General features: G+C 42.6%; 2 protein-coding genes across 8 annotated transcripts; one reads left to right on the forward strand and one right to left on the reverse strand.

Annotated features, from left to right (window-relative positions):
• Nucleotides 1-1,625: 1,625 nt before the first annotated feature.
• nme9 (NME/NM23 family member 9) lies at nucleotides 1,626-8,366 on the forward strand. Of its 6 annotated transcripts, none has more exons than XM_047337500.1 (17): nucleotides 1,626-1,932; nucleotides 2,050-2,140; nucleotides 2,348-2,451; nucleotides 2,612-2,683; nucleotides 3,088-3,204; nucleotides 3,551-3,635; nucleotides 3,767-3,849; nucleotides 3,951-4,043; nucleotides 4,610-4,764; nucleotides 5,094-5,290; nucleotides 5,539-5,683; nucleotides 5,764-5,871; nucleotides 6,171-6,322; nucleotides 6,417-6,561; nucleotides 6,957-7,219; nucleotides 7,400-7,492; nucleotides 8,223-8,366. In XM_047337500.1, the coding sequence occupies exons 1-17, from the start codon at nucleotides 1,900-1,902 to the stop codon at nucleotides 8,270-8,272; spliced, it is 1,986 nt and encodes a 661-aa protein (XP_047193456.1). In that variant the 5' UTR covers nucleotides 1,626-1,899; the 3' UTR covers nucleotides 8,273-8,366. The 6 variants fall into 6 exon arrangements, with proteins under 6 accessions (XP_047193456.1, XP_047193459.1, XP_047193460.1 ...); XM_047337503.1 differs by having other exon boundaries at nucleotides 1,627-1,932; nucleotides 7,400-7,503; XM_047337504.1 differs by having other exon boundaries at nucleotides 1,628-1,932; nucleotides 7,403-7,503.
• Nucleotides 8,367-9,103: 737 nt separating this feature from the next.
• smarcal1 (SWI/SNF related, matrix associated, actin dependent regulator of chromatin, subfamily a-like 1) lies at nucleotides 9,104-18,757 on the reverse strand. Of its 2 annotated transcripts, none has more exons than XM_035604604.2 (17): nucleotides 18,048-18,757; nucleotides 17,602-17,956; nucleotides 16,978-17,028; nucleotides 16,564-16,830; nucleotides 16,408-16,458; nucleotides 16,127-16,310; nucleotides 15,751-15,901; nucleotides 14,121-14,282; nucleotides 13,909-13,974; nucleotides 13,039-13,179; nucleotides 12,143-12,361; nucleotides 11,323-11,393; nucleotides 11,024-11,126; nucleotides 10,731-10,913; nucleotides 9,907-10,007; nucleotides 9,631-9,727; nucleotides 9,104-9,511 (listed from the first exon to the last, which is right to left on the reverse strand). In XM_035604604.2, the coding sequence occupies exons 1-17, from the start codon at nucleotides 18,420-18,422 to the stop codon at nucleotides 9,317-9,319; spliced, it is 2,772 nt and encodes a 923-aa protein (XP_035460497.2). In that variant the 5' UTR covers nucleotides 18,423-18,757; the 3' UTR covers nucleotides 9,104-9,316. The 2 variants fall into 2 exon arrangements, with proteins under 2 accessions (XP_035460497.2, XP_035460496.2); XM_035604603.2 differs by having other exon boundaries at nucleotides 17,602-17,959.
• Nucleotides 18,758-19,798: the final 1,041 nt, after the last annotated feature.

Here is a 19,798-nt window from a genome sequence, read left to right on the forward strand (position 1 = left end):
AAGAATGCCCTTCATCATCAAGGTGACATATATTCTGCTCAAGGGTCTTGATCCTCTGTACATGACAAGTGAGGGTTTAGGTTATGAATACAGTTGTTGTTTTGTTTTGTATTTTTCTCCGCAAGCTGTATTTGAAGAGTCAAGGTCATCTTTATCCACCACATGCTGTAGTAAATAGATGATTCATACTTATTTTAGTGTTGAGCCATTTGGTCCTACTCAGAATTGTTAGAGTAGCTGTCAAAGTCAGAACAGATAAGATTGTTTCTGTGTTTGTAATTTGTGTGATTGTTTGTGTTGAACTCTTGATTAATGATAACTAAAGTTGGACATCAACAGTGACTGTCCTTTAATTACACTTGGATATTAAATGTTGCTACAAATATTGCTCCCTTACTAAGTCCCACAGTTAACCTTTCCCTGAAATACAAGTACAGAACAATAATCGGTGTAAAATACATTACTTATTATACAGAATGGCCTCTGTATAACACAAAACATACAAAACACTCCTCTGACACGTATACCAGAATACTTAGCTTCACTGTTCTTAATAAAGTTAATACATTTTATAATTCAAGGCACTATACTGACATCAGACTGGGGAGTTTTTCGGAACCCTCTATTATTTGAGTATCACTGCGCAACCTTGACTGCATAATCTGTGAATTATATAGTGTTTGGAATTCCCTGAGATTTATGGCAATATAGCTCACAGTGGTAAAATAATAATAATAAAATATATAAAAACGACTTTAATTCAATTCTGTCTATCTTGCCATAAGTTTTTAAAGAGGTCTTGGTGTCAGCGTCTGGCTTCCTGCTTATTTGTAGTGTACTTTTTATCTGGGTTTTTTTATGCACAAGCAATTGCCTGGGAGATTTTATAGGGCATTTTATTTGTAGTCCAGTTGTGTCCCATACTTTTCAAATATCCATCATTACCAAGTTCGATTTGAATTCTTGTAAATTTAAATTAGGCTTCTAAGATAGTTATATATATATATATATATATATATATATATATATATATATATATATATATATATATATATATATATAAGATCCAAGAAAAAATAATTAGTTTAATTTTATTAATTACAATTTTTAGACATTTACAGAATAGGAATCCTAAAGGATTTCATTGGGAACAATAGGAATACAAATATTCCCAGTAGGATTGTGAACATCCTAATAGAGTCAAATATTTTCCTATTAGATTCAAATAGTATTTATTATTATTATATTATTATTATTTAAAGGAATCCTAAAGGACTCTATTGGAAAATCCTACAATATTCTTTTGTCTAGGACAATAAACAATACATGAATGTAACAGTAAACCCCCTCAGATCAATAGCAGCACAGCCCACATTGATAAGATAAATAATTAAATACATAAATAAATGAATAAATGAATGCAGTCATAGCAGTATGAGTAGAACAGGTGTATTAAAACTGACAGGTAACTGTCAGGCAACTTACTCCTGTAGAGTAAGCTGCAGTACCGGTGGCGACCCATGGAGGGCAGTTGACAGTTGAGTCAAAAAGAGAGCGGTAGCTCCCCCTGCCAATGCAAACACGATGCGGTATTAAAACTAATCGAATTGCGGAGCAAACAGAAAATACGACCTTAGTTTGCATCAATGCACGGCAAAACAAACCCCTCATCTCTTTTGTAAACTCGAGAGGCTCCAGAGAGCGCGGAAGGTGCCGTTGCCAAGCAACCAAGAGGACCAAACAAGCGCAAGCAGCATCCGAGGAGTTCTGGAACGTGACGTATCAGCAACTCTGTATATTAGCCTGTGCACATTAACACTCAGCTGATCAAGGTTATGTTTCGGTCAACGCTCGGAAGTCAATGTAGATATATTCTGTTGTAAGTGACGAACTCATCAAATGGCAGGCAAGAAGAAAGAAGCGAGTCTGCAGGTTTGGGCAGCACACACACACACACACACACACACACACACACACACACACACAGGCTGCTGAACTTTTGACAACAGTCTTCTCCTTCATGCTTGATTTTTTTTTTTTTTTTTAAAGATGCCTTCAGTCCTAAATCAACATTTCTTGCAGGCGTCTGTCACGAACCAAGAGCAGTGGGAGGAGATGCTCGCAACCAAAGGTTTAACAGGTACAAGTAAAAGGGTCGTTGTTATGTCACGTGGGATTCATAAAGCAAACCCATTTGCTCGCTGACTAGGAGCTCTGACATTGTGATTGTAATTCATTGTATGCTGCTGCCCCACTGTGTTCACTGGGATTACTGCAGATTAAATGCTTGTTTCTAATCATTCATTCTTCCTCTCTCCTACACAAACACTGTCTCTCCTTCTCCTAGTTGTGGACGTAAACCAGCAGTGGTGTGGTCCCTGTCGAGCCGTGGTCAGTCTGCTGCGAAAAATCAAGAACGAACTGGATGATGACCTATTACATTTAGCCACAGTAAGACAAAAGACGGGGGGCTTGAAATTGAAGAATTCAAATTGGAATGTGAATACTAGTGCTGAATTTGTGTGTGTGTGTGTGTGTGTGTGTGTGTGTGTGTGTGTGTGTGTGTGTGTGTGTGTGTGTGTGTGTGTGTGTGTGTGTGTGTGTGGCGCAGGCCGAGGCAGACATAATCAACGCTTTGGAGAAGTATCGAGGGAAATGTGAGCCCACGTTCCTTTTCTATGGGGTGAGTGTGTGTGTGTGTGTGTGTGTCTGTGTGTGTGCGTGTGAACAAATGCAACACATCACATTACAACCCATGATTTGCGAGGAAAATAGACATAAATGATACAGTAGTATTTTACTGGTACCTGATTCATACAACAAATTTGTGTATATTTGTCTTTATTTTTCCTTCAGAGGTGCCAGTGATATAGGCATATTTGTATTGTTAAATATCTCTTATTATCCTTGTGCATAATCCCTAGCCTGTAGTCATATCTTATTCATATATTTTTCTTGTTGCTGACTCGTATGTTTAGTATCTTTGTAAATCGCTTACATGGATCTCTGTATTTCACTGGTTTTTAAATTTTATAAAAAAGAATAAAAACTTTGGAAGATTTTCTTTGATTCTTGTGGGATGAACAGGGTGGGGAGCTGGTGGCTGTGCTGCGGGGAGCCAACGCTCCAATGCTCCAGAAGATGATTGTCGAGGAACTGGCCAAGGAGAAGTTGGTCCTGGAGCAAGGTGGTGAACGCAAAGTGGTGAGCACTGACACACTCACACGTTTACATATACTTATGTTTAAATACTTTTTACACGATTTAGAACTTTTTTGAAATGGCCTGTTGAAATTTAGTAAAAAAAAAAAAATAGGGTTCATCCCTTTGATTCATGTCTGCAGGTCTTTACTGTGCTCATGAACTGTCTTTGACAATTGACAAATTTGTGTGGAACAGCTTCTGTACTGTTTTTTTTCTATTTTTTGCACGACTGACACAATAAGCTTATTGTCACAGTTTCATATAAAAGAGTATGTAAGCACGTGTTTATATACAGCTATATCTAGCGGTAGAGTGTTTTTTATTTTGTTGCTGCTGTGTCTGTCAGGTTCAAGACAACGGTCTGGTGAATGATGAGATTAAAGAAGAGGAGGAGGCGCCTCAGCAGTTGGACAATGAAGAAAGCATAACCGGTACTATGAAAGCAATACAATCAAATTTTTTGAATTGCCATTGCCGTTATTGTTGTTGCCTTCCTGCAATTACCATTGCTTCTGTGTACCATTTTGAGTTACATCACTCAAACTTCCCTCCCCTCCTGCAGTTCCTGCCAGTAAATCCTATACAGTCGCCATCGTCAAACCAGATGCTGTTGCTCACGGCAAGGCAAACGAGATCATTATGAAGGTACATAGAGACGAACACTGGTCACATTCTGGGAAGACAAGATTGTCTCACGCCGTCCTGTCGATGTTATTTCATTATGCTGACATTCTTCCCCTGGATAGATTCAAGATGCTGGGTTTGAGATCCTGGCCCACGAGGAGCGCACGCTCACCGAGGTCGAGGCTCGAGATTTTTACCAGCACAAAGCAGCAGAGGTGCGTTACATAGTGAATTGAATGAAACAGAGGAATATTATAGAAAATGCCACGTATTATGTATAGAGAGTATGTGCCATATCTTCATGATATGTCAAAAGAAGTACATCTGACAGACACAGGCACACATGGTTGTAGTTCAATGCAGAGACAGACAAGCAAGTCAGACTGATGAATTAGTGTTATGTGTGAAGTAAGTCTGGCCACAAGGGTCAAAGTAGTGCACGCAGTACTTTGTTTAGCTTGTGATAATACTACATTATTCAGAAATACAAAATATGTGTGGCTAGGTTAATGTGTCATGTTCATGAAATAATAAAATGTATATGGTATTGTTTTGTTTAATATTTGTTGTATCTGCCTTTTATAAAATTTGTAAACAACAGTCACGATGTAGGTTTAGTGAATTATCTGCATATCTTTGCAGCTTAAAACACAGAATTCAGAATTCCTAACCCTGACCTTAAATGATATTTTCCAAGACCTGTGTTCATCCCGTTATGTACCGTATCTGTCCGTCCTCGTCTCTCTGTTTGTGCCTGTGTGTCTATGATGCTGGTTCGTAGGCTTGCTTTCAGGACCTGGTGCAGTTCATGTCCAGTGGTCCCTCCCATATTCTGGTACTGTCTCAGGTGGACGGCTCTGCCAGTGTTGTACCGGCATGGCGTGAGTTCATTGGCCCGGCAGACGTAGAGGAAGCCAGGAGAGAAAAACCAGAGAGGTGAGAAAGTGTTAGGTAATCATACATATGCTGCATTCAGAGAAAGAGTTGAGAAATCATCAGCATGATTAAAAAGTGTAATGCAGCATGATGGAATTGTCATTCCTGTGTCTTTGTAAAAAACAAACATTTGTTAGTGTTGACAGTTATTTATGCACCCGTTATTGCAACAGTGTGAAACAATCTCCATCTGAGGTCTGGAAAAGAGAGTGAACAGCACATTATCGCCCGCTCCGTCAGACACGCCCCAAACATTATGCTTCTCTCTGGTTGAGCACCAGCGGAGCAACCATCTGCTCTCCTCTCTCTCCCTCCCTGGCTTCCTGCAGCTTGCGGGCACAATACGGCACACAGCCACTGTTCAATGCAGTGCACGGCAGTGAGGACAGCGACCAGGCCAGCAGGGAGCTTGCCTTCTTCTTCCCCAACTTCAGGGCAGCCTCAGCAACGGAGCAGGATGGCGAGGAAGAGCGTGTGGAGAGGACACTGGCCCTCATCCGGCCTGACGCTGCCAGAGAGAACAGAGGTGGGGGCCGTGCCAAACGCACAAGAGCACAAGAGCACAAGAGCACACGTGCGACTCCGTATACACACAAAAGTGCCTCGTGTCACCACACTGCTCCCTGATTCGTTTAGCAAAGGTGTTGAGTGACACGGGTGCAGTTGCATATTTGTTAATGGATTACAGCTGAAAGAAAAAAACGTTCATAACAGAATAAAGCAACTACCTGTGACAACGCTGTAAATTACCACATCATATCTGTGGTTCTACAGGAGACATCCTGGCCCAAATCCACAAGTCTGGTTTCTCAGTGGCCCTGCAAAGAGAGGTGATGTTGACCGAGGAGCAGGTCAGACAGTTTTACTTGCAACATGTTGAGGAGGACTATTTTCCTGCACTGCTAAGAAGCATGACCAGGTAACTTACACACAAAAAACAAACCCTAAAGAGTAGAATTCTCCTGCAAAGGTTCATTCAGCATGTGTGTGTATTTACAGTGGACCTGTGCTAGCTTTGGCTCTGGCCAGGACAGGGGCTGTCCATCACTGGAGGAGCATCCTTGGTCCAGCCGACGTCAATAAAGCCAAAGAGGAGAGTCCTGACTGGTGAGTGGTTGGAGAGAACTTAGATACTCCTCTTTTGACCTCTCTTTTTAACCCTGTCAGAATAGTGTACACAAATGTGTGTTTAACGAAACGCCTACTTTCATAAATCACAAAGGGAGACGCTAACTAGATAGCACTTATAATACAACAAAAACCCCCACACAAAGATAAATCTTAGAGATATTTTGTGGTCTCCACCTCCAATGCACCATGTTCCCTCTGGTCTCGTGGAGCTTATCTTGAAAATCAGCAGCTTGATAATACTTGTGGTCCTGACTTCTGTAACCCTCGTCACTCAGTCTGAGGGCCCAGTTCGCTGTGGAGGACGGGCCCGTCAACCAGCTGCATGGCAGTGCGAGCCACGAGGAGGCCGAGCGAGAGATCGACTTCTTCTTCCCTAAACAGCGGACGCTGGCTGTTATCAAACCGGATGCCACGGAGGAACACAGAGGTTCTATCCGGTCGTTTAGAACAATATGGAAATGTTCAACTTTGCACAGATGACAATATCATCTTGTAACATTTCTTCCATTTCCCTCCATCAGAGAGGATTTTGGAGGAGATCCACGCGGGCGGTTTCTCTGTGACACAGCTGAAGGAGACGGCGCTGTCGAGAGAAATGGCCGAGGAGTTTTACAAAGAGCACAGGGAGAAGCCTTTCTTTGGGCAGCTGGTGGAATTCATGTGTCGGTAGGTTAGTTCCAAGTGTTGTCTAGTGCGTCCCCAGTCTCACGAGAGTGGGACAAAGTGACCACAGCAGACCGGCCCTCAACCCTGTTGTTGCTACAAGTTTTTATCAGCACTTTTAATAGTAATCTTAGCGGCTTAGACTCAAGCCAGCCCCGGGCGAGTGGCGAGGAAGTCCATCTCAATTTCATTCTTTGTTCCACAGCACATCTAGATTTTAGAGTTATCTTCCGCTCCGATAAACTTCTTTACTTGGTAGTTACACAACTGCTCGGACACAACGGGGAGAGCAATGGGTGCAGCTGGGCACTTCGGCGTGGGGAGCCCAAAGCGTGTTGAAATGCCCTTGATCAAAATCCTGTCTGTTATTTGAACATCCCGCCAATCGTTTGTTTCAGGGGGCCCTGCATGATGCTTGTCTTGACTAAGGAAAATGCAGTGGAGGAGTGGAGGGCCATGATGGGCCCCACAGACCCCGACCAAGCAAAGGCGACATCCCCCATGTCTCTGAGGGCCCGCTTTGCCTCTGACATCCTCCACAACTCTGTCCATGGCGCCTCAAATGAGCAACACGCCGAGGAGAAGATCCGTTTCATCTTCGGTGAAGTCTGCCCAGACGCAGAGCTCAACCGTGATGGAGAGACCGACGGAACCGTTTCAGGTAATGATGTGATGCATGTGACAGTCATTTCCATCTGGTTTCATAAAAAATAACAATTTGGTCCGGATGTATTTTTATGTTTCGCTTCTTGTGGAAATAATATTTCATTCATATTTTTTGGGGTTGAAATGAAAGTCTGTATTTCAAACTTGAGCTTGAAATAAAGATTGTTTCTTTCAGCAGAACAGCAAGACGGTTCTGCAGATGAAAACACAGGATTGTCAAGATCCCAGAGTGAAGAAATGTCTGATACCCGTCACCAGCAACATGAAAGTATGCGATGAGTAAGGGTTTCACTGATACACTAGCTGTCCGACTTAAAGACCATGATCCATCAAAGTCTGCAGTTCATGAATGAACACAGTCAGGTTCCTGTTCATGGATGCACAACCAGAATACGCCTTTGCAACCCTAAGTTTCCCACAATCCATCGTGCACCAGTCAGTTTGAACCCCCAGAAGTCCTCATCAGTTTAATACGGTTCTGGTCATTGTCACATCAATAAGAGCAATGAAAAAAGCTTCTGCAAGATATCAATAACGGAAATCAGGCTTAAAGTCGAGCATTGGACTAACCACTGGACACTATATGGAAACCTTCACCGTTAACATGGTCTTCTTTTTGCGATTTTCCCATCTGTGTTTAAGTTTCATAATATAGTTCAGATAGCTTCCATTGACAAGGTGTCTCTCCTGATTAAGAGAAAAAAGTCACTTACCTCCATTATATCAGCAACAACTGGAATGTCTCTTGGTCTATGGTGAAGTAAAAGCTGATCAGCTCCACTGTGACTGTGGGGGACAGATTCATTGGAAATGCTCAAATCCTCATTTTTTTTTGTGATCCCATGTTCTTGAAGTATAAACAGGTAAAGTTCTTTGGCTGGTGAGTTTGAGCTGTTCAACTGAACTAATGCTTTAATTGGTTGCAGGATCTGCAGAGGCTGTCCTAGACTAGTTGCCAATCAGAGGAGTTGATCTAATCCTCCTCCTTTGCTTTGCAGGTGACGCACACGGTTCAAATCCGAACGATGGTCCCGAGCACTCAGACTGAATCAGTACACCTCATATTTTCTTTTTTATTGGTGGCTTTTTCCCCCCTGCACAACACATTCTCCACGAATCATGAAATAAATCAATATATCTGACATTTCCCGACTTTTATTTGTGGTATTTTGATACGGCGTATTCCTCAGTCAAAGAAAAGTAGTACCTGACAAGAGTGTTGACTTCTCCCAATACTGCTGAAGGTGGTTGAACGTACGAGGGGCTGTCTCGGCTCACACCAGCAGCTGTAGGGTACATGACTGAGAACAGGATCAAACAATCACCACGAAGCAGCTAAAAAAAATCTCACTGTTCAAAAGAAGAGTGATGAAACCAGAGAACGATGTGCCACAGTCTCGCCTACAATAAATTGTTATCAGTCTTTAACCACTGCCATGCCGTGGCAATACTGTATGAGAAAGAGCGATTAGGCTTGAGTATTACTGGATATTTTTTCTGATAGTATACAGATGACAGGGTATGGAGGAACTCAAGTGTCACAGAATTAATGAAGCACTTCATTAGTTATTAACCAATTGCGCAATAAAAAGTCGGCATACATAAATGAATTCAACAATCTATAAATAATTAACTAATTATTTGACATATATGACCATGAAAGGACTAATTACAAACAGATCAAAAAACAGTTTACAAGTGAAATATTAATCAAACTATTAATAGCATTTTTATTCACATTGGAATTTCTCTCTCCCTGCTGATTTTCCTTTTTCTGTTAGCTATTCGTTTTGCTCAGTCATTTGGCCTTTCTGTGACACTTTGGGCCTTGTCCAGTCCCCACATTCCCTAGGTTTAAGAAGGATTCAAAAAAACAGCCTCGGGTAGGATTCATTTATTTTATGCAAAACAAATATATATATATAGGTTTATTAGACAATTATTTGATGTATTATAAAACATTTAAGGCATCTGATAACCATTGCAAAACAAAATAACCTCGCATTGGTCATGATGGGCTGACAACTAGGACTTGTTACAGTAAAAAAAAGACAAAGTTAAAATAATTTTTGTCAAAGAATTTTGTTCCAAGTCATCTGCTGAAATATTCCTTGATGCTCCTTTTGCTGGGGCTTTGTCCGATCGTGCCATGATGTTGTCCAGAGCCGTTCTCCGGCACAGTGTTGTCCCAGTCGTCAGCTGCCTGCAGTAAGATGGCCTCGTCCATGTCGTCGTCTGCCGTGAAAGATCTCTGGAACATCTCCATGATGCTCCTCTGGTTAGGGTCCTGAACAATTCCAGAAAATCAGGTTCAAGACCAGGCTTGGTTTTCCGGGGGTGATATCATGTAAATGTATTTCATCCATGTGCATGTGTGAATGCTATTCATTCATGTGTAGAATGTACCTTAGAGTGGAAGCTGGCGTTCACTGCATTGTCGGAGAGGTTGGACTCAGAAAGACCCACTTGCTCCAACACATTCATTTTTTCCTGGATCATTGGCCTAGATCAAATACATAAATAAATTATTATTACAGAGCAGACACAGTTTAATTCACTGTTTCTCACAATGTGCTTATTAGACAGCCCACATTGTGGTGGTAGACTGGTGGACGTGGGAGGACACAGTCTGAACACTCATGATAATCCGCGGAGCTGGAAAATGTTGGGATTGACACATACCACAGGTGATCATCAGCAGTTCCCTTGCCAACCAGGTAGTGAATGTTCACATTGCTGGTTTGTCCAATACGGTGCACCCGATCCTCTGCCTGAATGAGAACCTGCAGAAAAATTGCATCTGAGGTTACCGCGTGTGTGGGGGTCCATATCACGTCTTCACATCACTACCCACTCCACTGTTGGCCTGGAGAGAGTGCGGGGGTGTGGACGAGCTCCTCTGACAGACTGGGAGATGTCAAACCTCAAATTGAAAAAAGAAAATTGGCCGCCGAATAGAGAGAAATTCTGTTCCAATTTACGTTCTGAATATGAAGTAAGGGCATGCGAAGTTCCCTCTCTCCTCGCAGAAAGACAAAGTTTCCTATAATTTGCTACAAAACACTGTCACACAGGGCAGAAGCTGCAGATGTGCAGCCTTGACGTTGATGTAGTCAAAAGCCATTCGATGGCAGAAAAACATCAAAACAATTGACAGATACAACTTAAAAAACCCAGACAGCAGCATCCAGCTGAAGAATTTAAGTCCTCTTCACTTAAAATTTAGGTTCAGTTTAGGGCTCCTCCAACTCCAGAGAAAATATCTTTAGTCTTTAGTTCCTAAATGTTTTATTTTCCTCACCAGCCACTGTTATGTTGTCTGTCATTTCATGTTGGCAGGTACTGTATGGCTTCATTTGTGTCTCTCTAAACCTACTGTATATAGACCTAAAAAAGAGATGCTGGAACCAAAATGAAGTCCTAAACACAGTAGTAATAAAATAATATCCCTAATAAAACAGTTTAAATGAATGTGCAGCACTTTTGTCATCGTGTCTTGGCCTTACCCCGGGGTTCCAGAAGAGCTCAGCAAAGATCACCAGGTCTGCCGAGTGCAGGGTCAGACCCATGTTGGCTGCAGTGATGGACAGTACAGCCACACAGGTCTTTGTTGAGTTCTGAAACCGATCACACCGCAGCTGCCGGTCGGCTGATGGGGTGGCCCCGTCAATACGGATGAAATCGACACCCTGTGGAGGAAACAAAAGGCAATTTTCATTTCCAAAAACAGCTAAAATGAACTTGTTTATATCATAATTGTCTTCCTTTGCATATGCAGCCTTCTGTATGTCTTACTCACCTTTTTCCCCAGTTCGGAGGCGATATGATCCAGAACTAACTTATGATGGGCGAATACTAGAAACTTCTCCCTCCCACACTCCAGCATGTCCGTGATGTACTCCCTGGCAGTGACAGAAACAACACAGCTCTCCACTATTTCTTTTTTCAAGAAGCACATTCAAATAGTTGGTCTTTATGTGAACTCACATCATCTCGAATTCAGTGTCAATCTGACAAAAGATTCTGATAAAGTTCTACATTTAAAACTCGCTGCTCACTACATGAAGGAGGATTCATCATTAGGGGGTCTGTACTCACATGATGGCTTGCAGCTTGGCTTCAGCAGTGTGGTTATAAAAGACGAGGAGGGCTTCCTTCTCTTCCATTTTCTGAGAAAGAGGAGAGGAAGGACACAAGATAAGAACTGACAGGAGAATTACCATTACGCTGAGGAAGCCGTGTTATTATGCACAATCAAGCTCAGCAGCTCATTGGCATCTGATTGTATAAACACTTCACACAAGGCTCTCTGGAGGATTACGGGTCCTTTTAAAAGGCACTTGTGCCCATCTGAGAGCTGAAAGAACTCATTGGGCTAAAACAAGGTTTCCTCAACCTTTTCTTAACCGAGATACCTTTTTAATAAGAGACACCGTTTGAAGTTGTGTTTTATTTTGAGGAAACAGGCGAGGGATGTATAACGTGATAAACCTAAAACCGATTTATTTCAGTATCGTGGAATTTTGAAATTTATATGAAATATCCTTGCTTCAGTCTTTAAAATCTTCTGTCTTGACAAGGTTCACCTTGACCATGAACATCGGATCTGTTAGTCACATCAGGTTGGGTGTAAAATATTTCAAAAGCAGGAATATGTCAATTTGAGTCATCTTTGACATTTAGAAATTATCTTGTTGAGATGGTTTGTAAAGAAACTGTTATGACATCTCTCAGTGTAACAGTATAATACAGTTTTATGTAGTAATTGCAACAGAACTGACTGTGGTCTTTCTGGGGGAAAAAACTATATTTATTTCACCATCTTGTGGTGAAATATTATCAATTCTAGTCTTAGAAATAGTCATTCATTTTCATTCATTAATTTGTCTTGATTTTCCTAGAAACATTTGTAACTCACATTGCGATGTCCGATGGCCAACTGTTTGGCAGCGGCTGACAGCGCAGCTTTCGTGCGGGTGTTGATGCCATCGATTGTCACCGTGACAACTTTGCGCTGTTTGGCAGGAAGCTGGGACAGGACTTCGGATTTGAGACGCCGCAACATCAGACACTCCTCCAGCAGCAGCTTCAACTCCCCGAGGTTCGAAGAGCCCGAGTAGTCCCAGCCCCAAGTGTTCTAGACAGAAGTGGATGGAGAAGGATGCAGAAGAAATTAATTCAGGAAATTATGAATAACAGTGGGAAGGAGAAGTGCAGCCAGGAGCTGAAGGAAACAGGTGGAGGGGGTCACGAGACTGTCAAAACTTTAATCATCTTATACTGTAGTTTGTTTCATAGGAGTCAAACTAGGGAGTAGTGAGAATAGGCACAGAATAAACCAAGTTCTATAAAAAAATCCTGTGTTTTTTTAAAGCAGTGCAAAATCTCAGATATTACTTATCATGGCCAAAATTAAGATTTAATTTTCCTTTAAAATCCTGAAGCATGTTCTGTTTTGAGCTGATTAAAACTAATTGAGGAGATGATGTAGAAAAGGAAAAAAAAGAGAATATAAAGGGGTTTACTAGTCTTAAGTTCACTGACATACACTGACTTTTAAAATGTATTCATTTGCCTTCATAATCACACTGTGCGCTGTGCTTGTCAGCAGACCTGCCATATTTTTCCCAACCCAGTGGAAACACTGGACATCTCCTTCGAGGAACTGCAAACTATACAATGCAAGCCACGAACACACACAAAAAATCATCTGAAATCTCTTCCGTTCTCTTAGGTGTCCTGGAATTACAGCCATTTACAGCTCATTAACAATCACACTCGAAAACAAATAAGGACATGTCGGGCTTGAGCTACCTTTCTGGCATCACAGTAGCGCATCCCAAATTCATGGAAGCGGGGAAAGAGTGTCGGTCTGACAGACAGAATCTGGGTGTAGAGCTCAGAGGGCCTGGACATGGCTGGGGTGCCAGACAGAAGAATCACTCTCTTTGCTGCCTGAGGAAGTAAGACGAACTCACATCACATCACTGCTAAGAGGGTTTAGGTCTCAAGAAAATTAAACCCAACCAAGAGAAATGATCTATATACACAACACGCACACAACTGTGTGGTTTCTTAATACGGTGCCACAGAGATAATGGTGAATTTGTACACTGCTGAATATAAAATGGTATTTAGACATTTTTGAAAACTCAAAACACAGTGCATCCCTCTGCCAACACTGAGCTATTCTCCAACTTGCTGTTCTACCACAATACAGTACACCAAGCCTGTCACTCATAGGCTCAATCAATAACATTGACCTTATGAGTAATAGAGTTTAATATACAGTACGAAATATGGCAGATTTCCCAGATGTGGTTTGCTGTGAAAACCTAATCAGTTGTTCGGCTGGTACAAGGTCTTTCTGGCAGCCAGTTTTATGTAAATCTTGTAGCTTGCTCCAAACTTTTGACTGAATTGTCGGAATTATTTTGGAAACCCTGAAATCTGCTCTGCAAAGTTTTACCCTCAATACCCAAGTGAATCTGCGTCTGAACAGATTCAACAAGTGAATCTGCTTCTGTGAATGGATCCACTTATGTTTTCTGTGATCTTCTTCTTTGGATATTTTTCAAAAATGAATCTGAGTCAGGTAGCACCGCTAACGAGTAGAAAATATTACATCTTTGTCTTAGGCTGTAAAACACAAGTAAAGAAGGAAGAGAAGAAAAAGAAAAGCACCTTCATTAGGGGCAGGGCTGCTTTACACCGAGCAGTCTTCATATTCTTCAGAAAGTGAGACTCATCCTGCACAGAATCACAAACCAAAAAGTTATTAAAGAACAAAATGGCTTTAAAGGGAAAACATTTTTGTGATATCAATCCATAAGTCGACTGACTTAAGTGAAAAGGGATTAATCTAAATAATACATAAGTGCAAGCACACAGCTGACCATGATGAGGACGTTGAAGGGGTCTCCTGGCTGCAGCTTGTCCATCCTGCTCAGCAGGTCGTAGCTGATGATGTTGACCATACCGGACCGCAGCTTGTCTTTGGCCTTCACCACCACATTGATGCTGTCAGGACTCAGGGAGGGGAGCCAGCGTCTGAAGGCCTACACACACCCGGATAAAACTCATGTCGGTGAGATGCAGAGTGAACTGGAGCTTCCCAGCTCGAACACTACTGATTTCCGGCTGTCAAGCTCAGGAATTTGTGATGAATGTGCAATTTTATGACTGACAGCTGTTATCTTAGTCGTAGTTCATCTTAAGTGCTATCACAGGGTTTGCATTTACAAATTAATCAATCATGTGTTTTGAGAAAACGTTCACTGTGGCCAAAATGTTTCTGACAACCCACTCACTTGCTCCTCATTCACTTGTCAGCCTGGTTTAAACTCGCTAACTTATAGCTGCCATGTTTTGCAGTAGATTTGGCAACTGTGCTCTGTGATTCCAGCTCCTGATTGGGGGACTGTATTCGATTTAAGATATATATTTAGAGAAGAGACAGTCTTGTCTTGTCTTGTCAAGAGACAGAAGCTCTTGTATTGCACCATTAGTGCAGGCTGTTAATGCTGCTGTGAGAGAAGCAGAAAATAGATGCAACAGCACATGAGACACACATTCTGTGAAAAAAAAAAAAACCCCAAAAAACTCTGAAATGAGAAAGTTTTGAAACTGTAGAAGGAAAACACAGACAAAGGCGCAGTACGTTTCAAAGATGTGGGGGGCGCCACAGTGGCTTTGTGCTATTTGTACCTGTCTGCTTAAAAGCCCGGAAAGAAAGTCTTCAAAAATGAGGCAAAGCTTAAAGAACAGTGCTGAAAAAAAATAGGTGACTCATCTTTTAGTCAAATGACAAAAAGAATAATGAGCATCTATTCTGATTGTAAACATGTCAAACATTTGCTGATAACCCTTTTTTCAAATGCGAGGATATGCTGCTTTTCTTACATGATAGTAAACTGAACATGTTTGTTTAAAGCACTTTGTGCTTATAACGGCATTTATTTCGTGTTGTGACATCTTACAGGGAAAAAATAAATAAAAATCAGCCACGAAGTAATGATGAAAATAGTTGCTAGTTGCAACACCAGTAAACAATATATGTCAAGCTTTAATGGCAGGAAAATCAGATATCAGTGAGAGAAAAGAAGAAAGTAGCAAAATAAATAAGCTGCTTTAGCATCTCAATCATAAATCAATGCTTCACAATTCAAGTTCCACGCCTGCACCCATGAAACAGATAAGTGGAAGCATGAAATTCAATACTAACATCTCCCATGCTGAAGATGAAGCACCTTACAGAGTGCAAGCCGTCCTCTGGGAACTGCATTAACATTCCTCAAATGCAGAGAGCTTTAAGCAGAAACAGGCATTGTAATGTGTAGAGCAGAGCTTTGTGTCAGAGTAGACGAGAAGGATACCCTCACGACAGTGCCTGCTGACTTAATGCACACCGCTAATGACGCCATTAAATGGAAACAAAGTGAAGCACTCTGACAACCTCTAAGTAACAAGCTACTGTTCTTCAGGGCGCGACGCTGGGGAGTAACAGACACAGCCAAATGTTATTACCTCAGCCCAGGTGAAGCGTACAGAGGAGGGAGCCACCACCAGTAAGGGCCACTCGTTCCTGTAGTAAGCTGCTATGCAAATGGCCTGCACAGTCTTTCCCAGGCCCATATCATCAGCCAGGAGGAGACGGCCTTGTTTAAACACTGCAAAACTGCAGGGACATAAGCAAACACCAGGGGGATAATTAAGCGGTAAGTCACACTGATCCAACTCTTTTAATCTACAGGAACGGCACACGAATATTGACTTATTACGATAAGCATCTCTTCATTTGCACAGGACTGAGTAAAATTGTAGATAAATAGATGTCTCCTGGTATTGAGTGATTGACTATACAGTGCAGACAGAGCATTAACGGCTGTTCAAAGAAACCTACTTGACTCCCTCCCTTTGGAAGGGCATAAGGCTTTGGGTGAGCGAGGGGTCGATGCTGGAGAGGTCGGCCTTCGGGACGTCTAAAGACCTGGCTTCAGTCCCGTCAAACCTGGCAGAGAAAGCCTGGATTACTGCCCTGGGCAGAGGCTCCACCTCCACTGCTGCCATCCCACCGAGGAGATCCACTGGGTATGGAACACAGCACGGTCAGACAAGATGGTTAGTGTAACAGAGACAAACGCAGAGATAAACCTGCTAACTAAGCCAAATTTTGTAACTCACTGAGTCTCTTGTAATCGTCAAGGGAAAAGCTCCACTTTCTGGTTTTCATGTCTGCCGTAAAAACAAAAACCAACAACAAATAGTTAAACATCAGAGGCTGTTAAGTGTAAATACAACATAATACAAAAGATATTAGTTACATGGAGTCGTTGTTACCATATTCCTTTGTCGGCATTTGTTTAAACGCTGCAATGACATCAGCATTGTAACCAACGTCAACCTCAAACTTTGTCCGAGACACCAGGATGCACTGGCCCTGTAGAATGGCTCCAGGTTTCTGCCAGCCACTACACAGCTTCAGCAGCGCCGCCAGCAACGCACCGTCGCGAGCTCGACAGGTGGACGCCACCACCGCGACATCCACCGCTTCCATTCCTTCCAGAGGCTTCAAAGACACAGAGGCGATAGAGGCTGCCTGCTCCACTGCAACACAGGGTCAAGACAGGGGACATGCAGCCCAATCAGACAGGATGAACACTCTGTCATGTCTTAATACTTAGGCTGCTTCTGAGAGGAGAAACAAAAAAAATCACGGCATGTTTCCATGAAAATGTTCCCTAAAGTACACACTTAGCTGTTGATAGTCCTCCAGGCTGAAGTTCCACATCTTTGTGGCAGGGTCTAAAACAGAGCAGAATACTTAATAAACGTTATTATCCAAGAGGAAAGTACTGAGACATCATGCAGAATAATTACATTCCTGAGTCTGCTTTTTTTCTGTTTAGAAATGTGATCAGCTAAGCATGAAAGATGTGTGTTTACTGGCTTAAGCATCATTCTGAAGCTTAAGCCAGTAGATAGGAGTTTATATTGAAGTGCAAAGGAAAGTTTAGTATTTGTTCGGCCTTGCAGGTCATCCTGATTATGTGCACAGGTTGCCGAGCAGGATGCCGAGCCTTAGTGCCACAGGGCTGTGGCACTAAGGCTCGGCATTATTTTGAAAATTACAATACTAGCTGCTACAAAACTCAAAACAGTAGATCTGTACTCACTAAACACTATTGATGTTTGATAGACAGACCTCGGTGGCACATGGTGCTGCAGAACACAAACCAACAGGTCTTGTTTGTCTTGAATATTGTGTTTAAGTAGCAGCTCAGTTTTGAATGGATAAAGGGCAATCTGTGGCTGCAACAAGCACTGATCATCACAAGTTAAATGCAAAATAACATAGTTACATTGACAGATACTTGCCATAGCTCTTGGAGGGGATAGACTTGAAAACAGCTATAAGTTCTGCATGGTAGCCCACTTCCACTCTAAAGCGGCCCTCCGTATGAGGTGCACATTTTCCCCGCACAGAGATGGCGGGCTTTTTTGCAGCCGTGCCATTCAAAGTCGAGGGGTTGGAGGAAGGCGGCACCACGGAACTCTGGGCCGGTTTGCCGATCGGTTGCTTGTAGAATGAGCCGGCCGCGCCGCCCGAGCCGCTGGGGGTGAGGTGAGGTTTGGGCTGAGCTGGTTTCCCACCGAAGCTTCCTCCGCTGAACAAGACGGGGCTGCTGGCATGTTGACCCCTCGCCTGAGGAAGTGGCTCAATAACTTGGATCTTCTGAGGAAAGGACAGTAACAGGCATTGGGGCGGGAAAGGATAAGCTGTGTTTCATCTAAATAACAGAAGACTCAACATTAAATCTCACCTGTCTGGAGGAAGCAGAGGTACACGGCCCACCCTGGTTGATGTGGTTGCCACCTCCTGCTGACTGCTGGCGCGCTGCTGGCTCCTGCTTTTGGTTGCTGAAGCCCTGCGACTGGTGCTTCGGGGGTGGAACATAACGTTTCGGTGCAGAAACTGAGCAAGTGGACGTGTCTCTGTGATGGACGAGAGCAGCGGGATCCGGGGAAACTCTGTGTGCAGGAGGAGGCTGCCTCTGCACCGGAGCACCGCCGGGTCCTGCTGAGGTGACATCATTGAAGCCGACAGGCTGCCCGAGTCTTTGGGCTCGTCTCTCCAACGCCCTCCGCCTGTTCTCCTCGATCGTTCGCTGCTGCTCTGCAGTCAGCTGATGGGACATGTCGAACTAGCATAAACTCAGACTCGACTGGCAAGTAACTTGAAGCTCGACCTGTGCAAACAGCTGATGCATGCGGACGCATGTGTGCCTAACAGAGCAACTGATACACCGACTTGCTACTGCTAAAGGTAGCAGCTAACGAGGCTAGCCCTGCGCGTCAAACAAAGACAAAGATATCGTTTACGTCGCCGTGTGGTGGTTGACAACACGTGTCATTCGCGGGAGAGCACACGACGAGCAGCGATGTGGTTCATAGACGACGAAGATTGTTGGGCTTGCATGAAGTTTGCATCCGGTCGGAGTCGGTTGTCAACCTGCGGATTTTGGTAACTGCCGCGCAGGAAGTGACGTAGGAAAACAAGCAGGCCACGAGGAGGTGGCGCATGCCGGGTGACGTCGAGAGACGGTTATTGAAAAAAGAAGAAGGCCGAAACGAATAATTATTTGTTTTAAAGCTTTGAACATGACCTTTTTTTGTAAACTTGACGTGTTATCCTAAAAAACAAAAGCTGTCAAACGAAAAACAGTAAAGTGACAATATAATTAGCATAATTTAACTTCTTTTCAAATCTTTCCGGAAAAAAACGAGGCTAGTTTAGCCTAACAAGCTAACTGTTACTGAAAACTGAATGTTCATTTATTTGACTCAACAACATTCACCGCCTGCAGTGGTGGGATGTGGTCAATCTGACTGCAGCCCCTCGCAGGTCGGCAATGTGCCTTTGTGAAATGGAGCTACGTTGTTTAGCTGAAATTTTAGGCAATTTTCATAATATTCAATACCATCGTTTTACGCTACTTTGAGCTATTACTATTACTATTCTACTGTTTTACTCCACTTCTTTTATCTGACAGTTACACAATTGAATGCAAAAGTTTGAGCCCATATGTGATGTGAAAAGATATAACTAGGACTCCCCTACAGCAGCAACACACAGATGTAAAACAAAAGCTCTCTCCAAATGTTAATGCTACTGTTACTTTATATTTCATGATCTTTAAAAAAGGGGGAATTTATTTTACTCCTTTTTACTTATATGTCATTTGTCCATACTTTGGTAATCTTGCAGATGGGAGGAAATGTACAAACTTTTTGAACGTAATGATCAAATAAATATGGTGTATAATTTCACAACAGCATAAGGTTTAAAGTCATTATTTAGCTCCATACCAATCAATAAAATGCTTCTTACAGATGTATGCCTCAGTATCTTAAAAATAACAATAAGATATACACATAACGGCGGTGCCTGTTCAAAATGTGCCTGCGGGAAAGGGGCTGATTACTTGGCCTGTGTTATTCCAGTTTTGCACCTTTCTTGAGAACATCATCCAAACGGCTTCACACTCAACACGGCCTTGTTTGTTACTGCTGC

The sequence above is a fragment of the Scophthalmus maximus genome, chromosome 14 (assembly GCF_022379125.1).
Source record: "Scophthalmus maximus strain ysfricsl-2021 chromosome 14, ASM2237912v1, whole genome shotgun sequence".
NCBI lineage: Eukaryota > Metazoa > Chordata > Actinopteri > Pleuronectiformes > Scophthalmidae > Scophthalmus > Scophthalmus maximus.

What these genes read in the sequence shown, in the direction of transcription:
- nme9 (XM_047337500.1), top strand. Translation starts at nt 1,900, where the DNA reads ATGGCAGGCAAGAAGAAAGAAGCGAGTCTGCAG. An exon ending in TGCCACGGAGGAACACAGAG is followed by an intron (nt 6,323 to 6,416) that starts GTTCTATCCGGT and finishes TCCCTCCATCAG; the next exon opens with AGAGGATTTTGGAGGAGATC. An exon ending in CTGGTGGAATTCATGTGTCG is followed by an intron (nt 6,562 to 6,956) that starts GTAGGTTAGTTC and finishes CGTTTGTTTCAG; the next exon opens with GGGGCCCTGCATGATGCTTG.
- smarcal1 (XM_035604603.2), bottom strand. Translation starts at nt 18,422, where the DNA reads ATGTCCCATCAGCTGACTGCAGAGCAGCAGCGAACGATCGAGGAGAAC. An exon ending in TGACGATTACAAGAGACTCA is followed by an intron (nt 16,311 to 16,407) that starts GTGAGTTACAAA and finishes TTCCATACCCAG; the next exon opens with TGGATCTCCTCGGTGGGATG. An exon ending in GCTACTGTGATGCCAGAAAG is followed by an intron (nt 12,362 to 13,038) that starts GTAGCTCAAGCC and finishes ACTTCTGTCTAG; the next exon opens with AACACTTGGGGCTGGGACTA.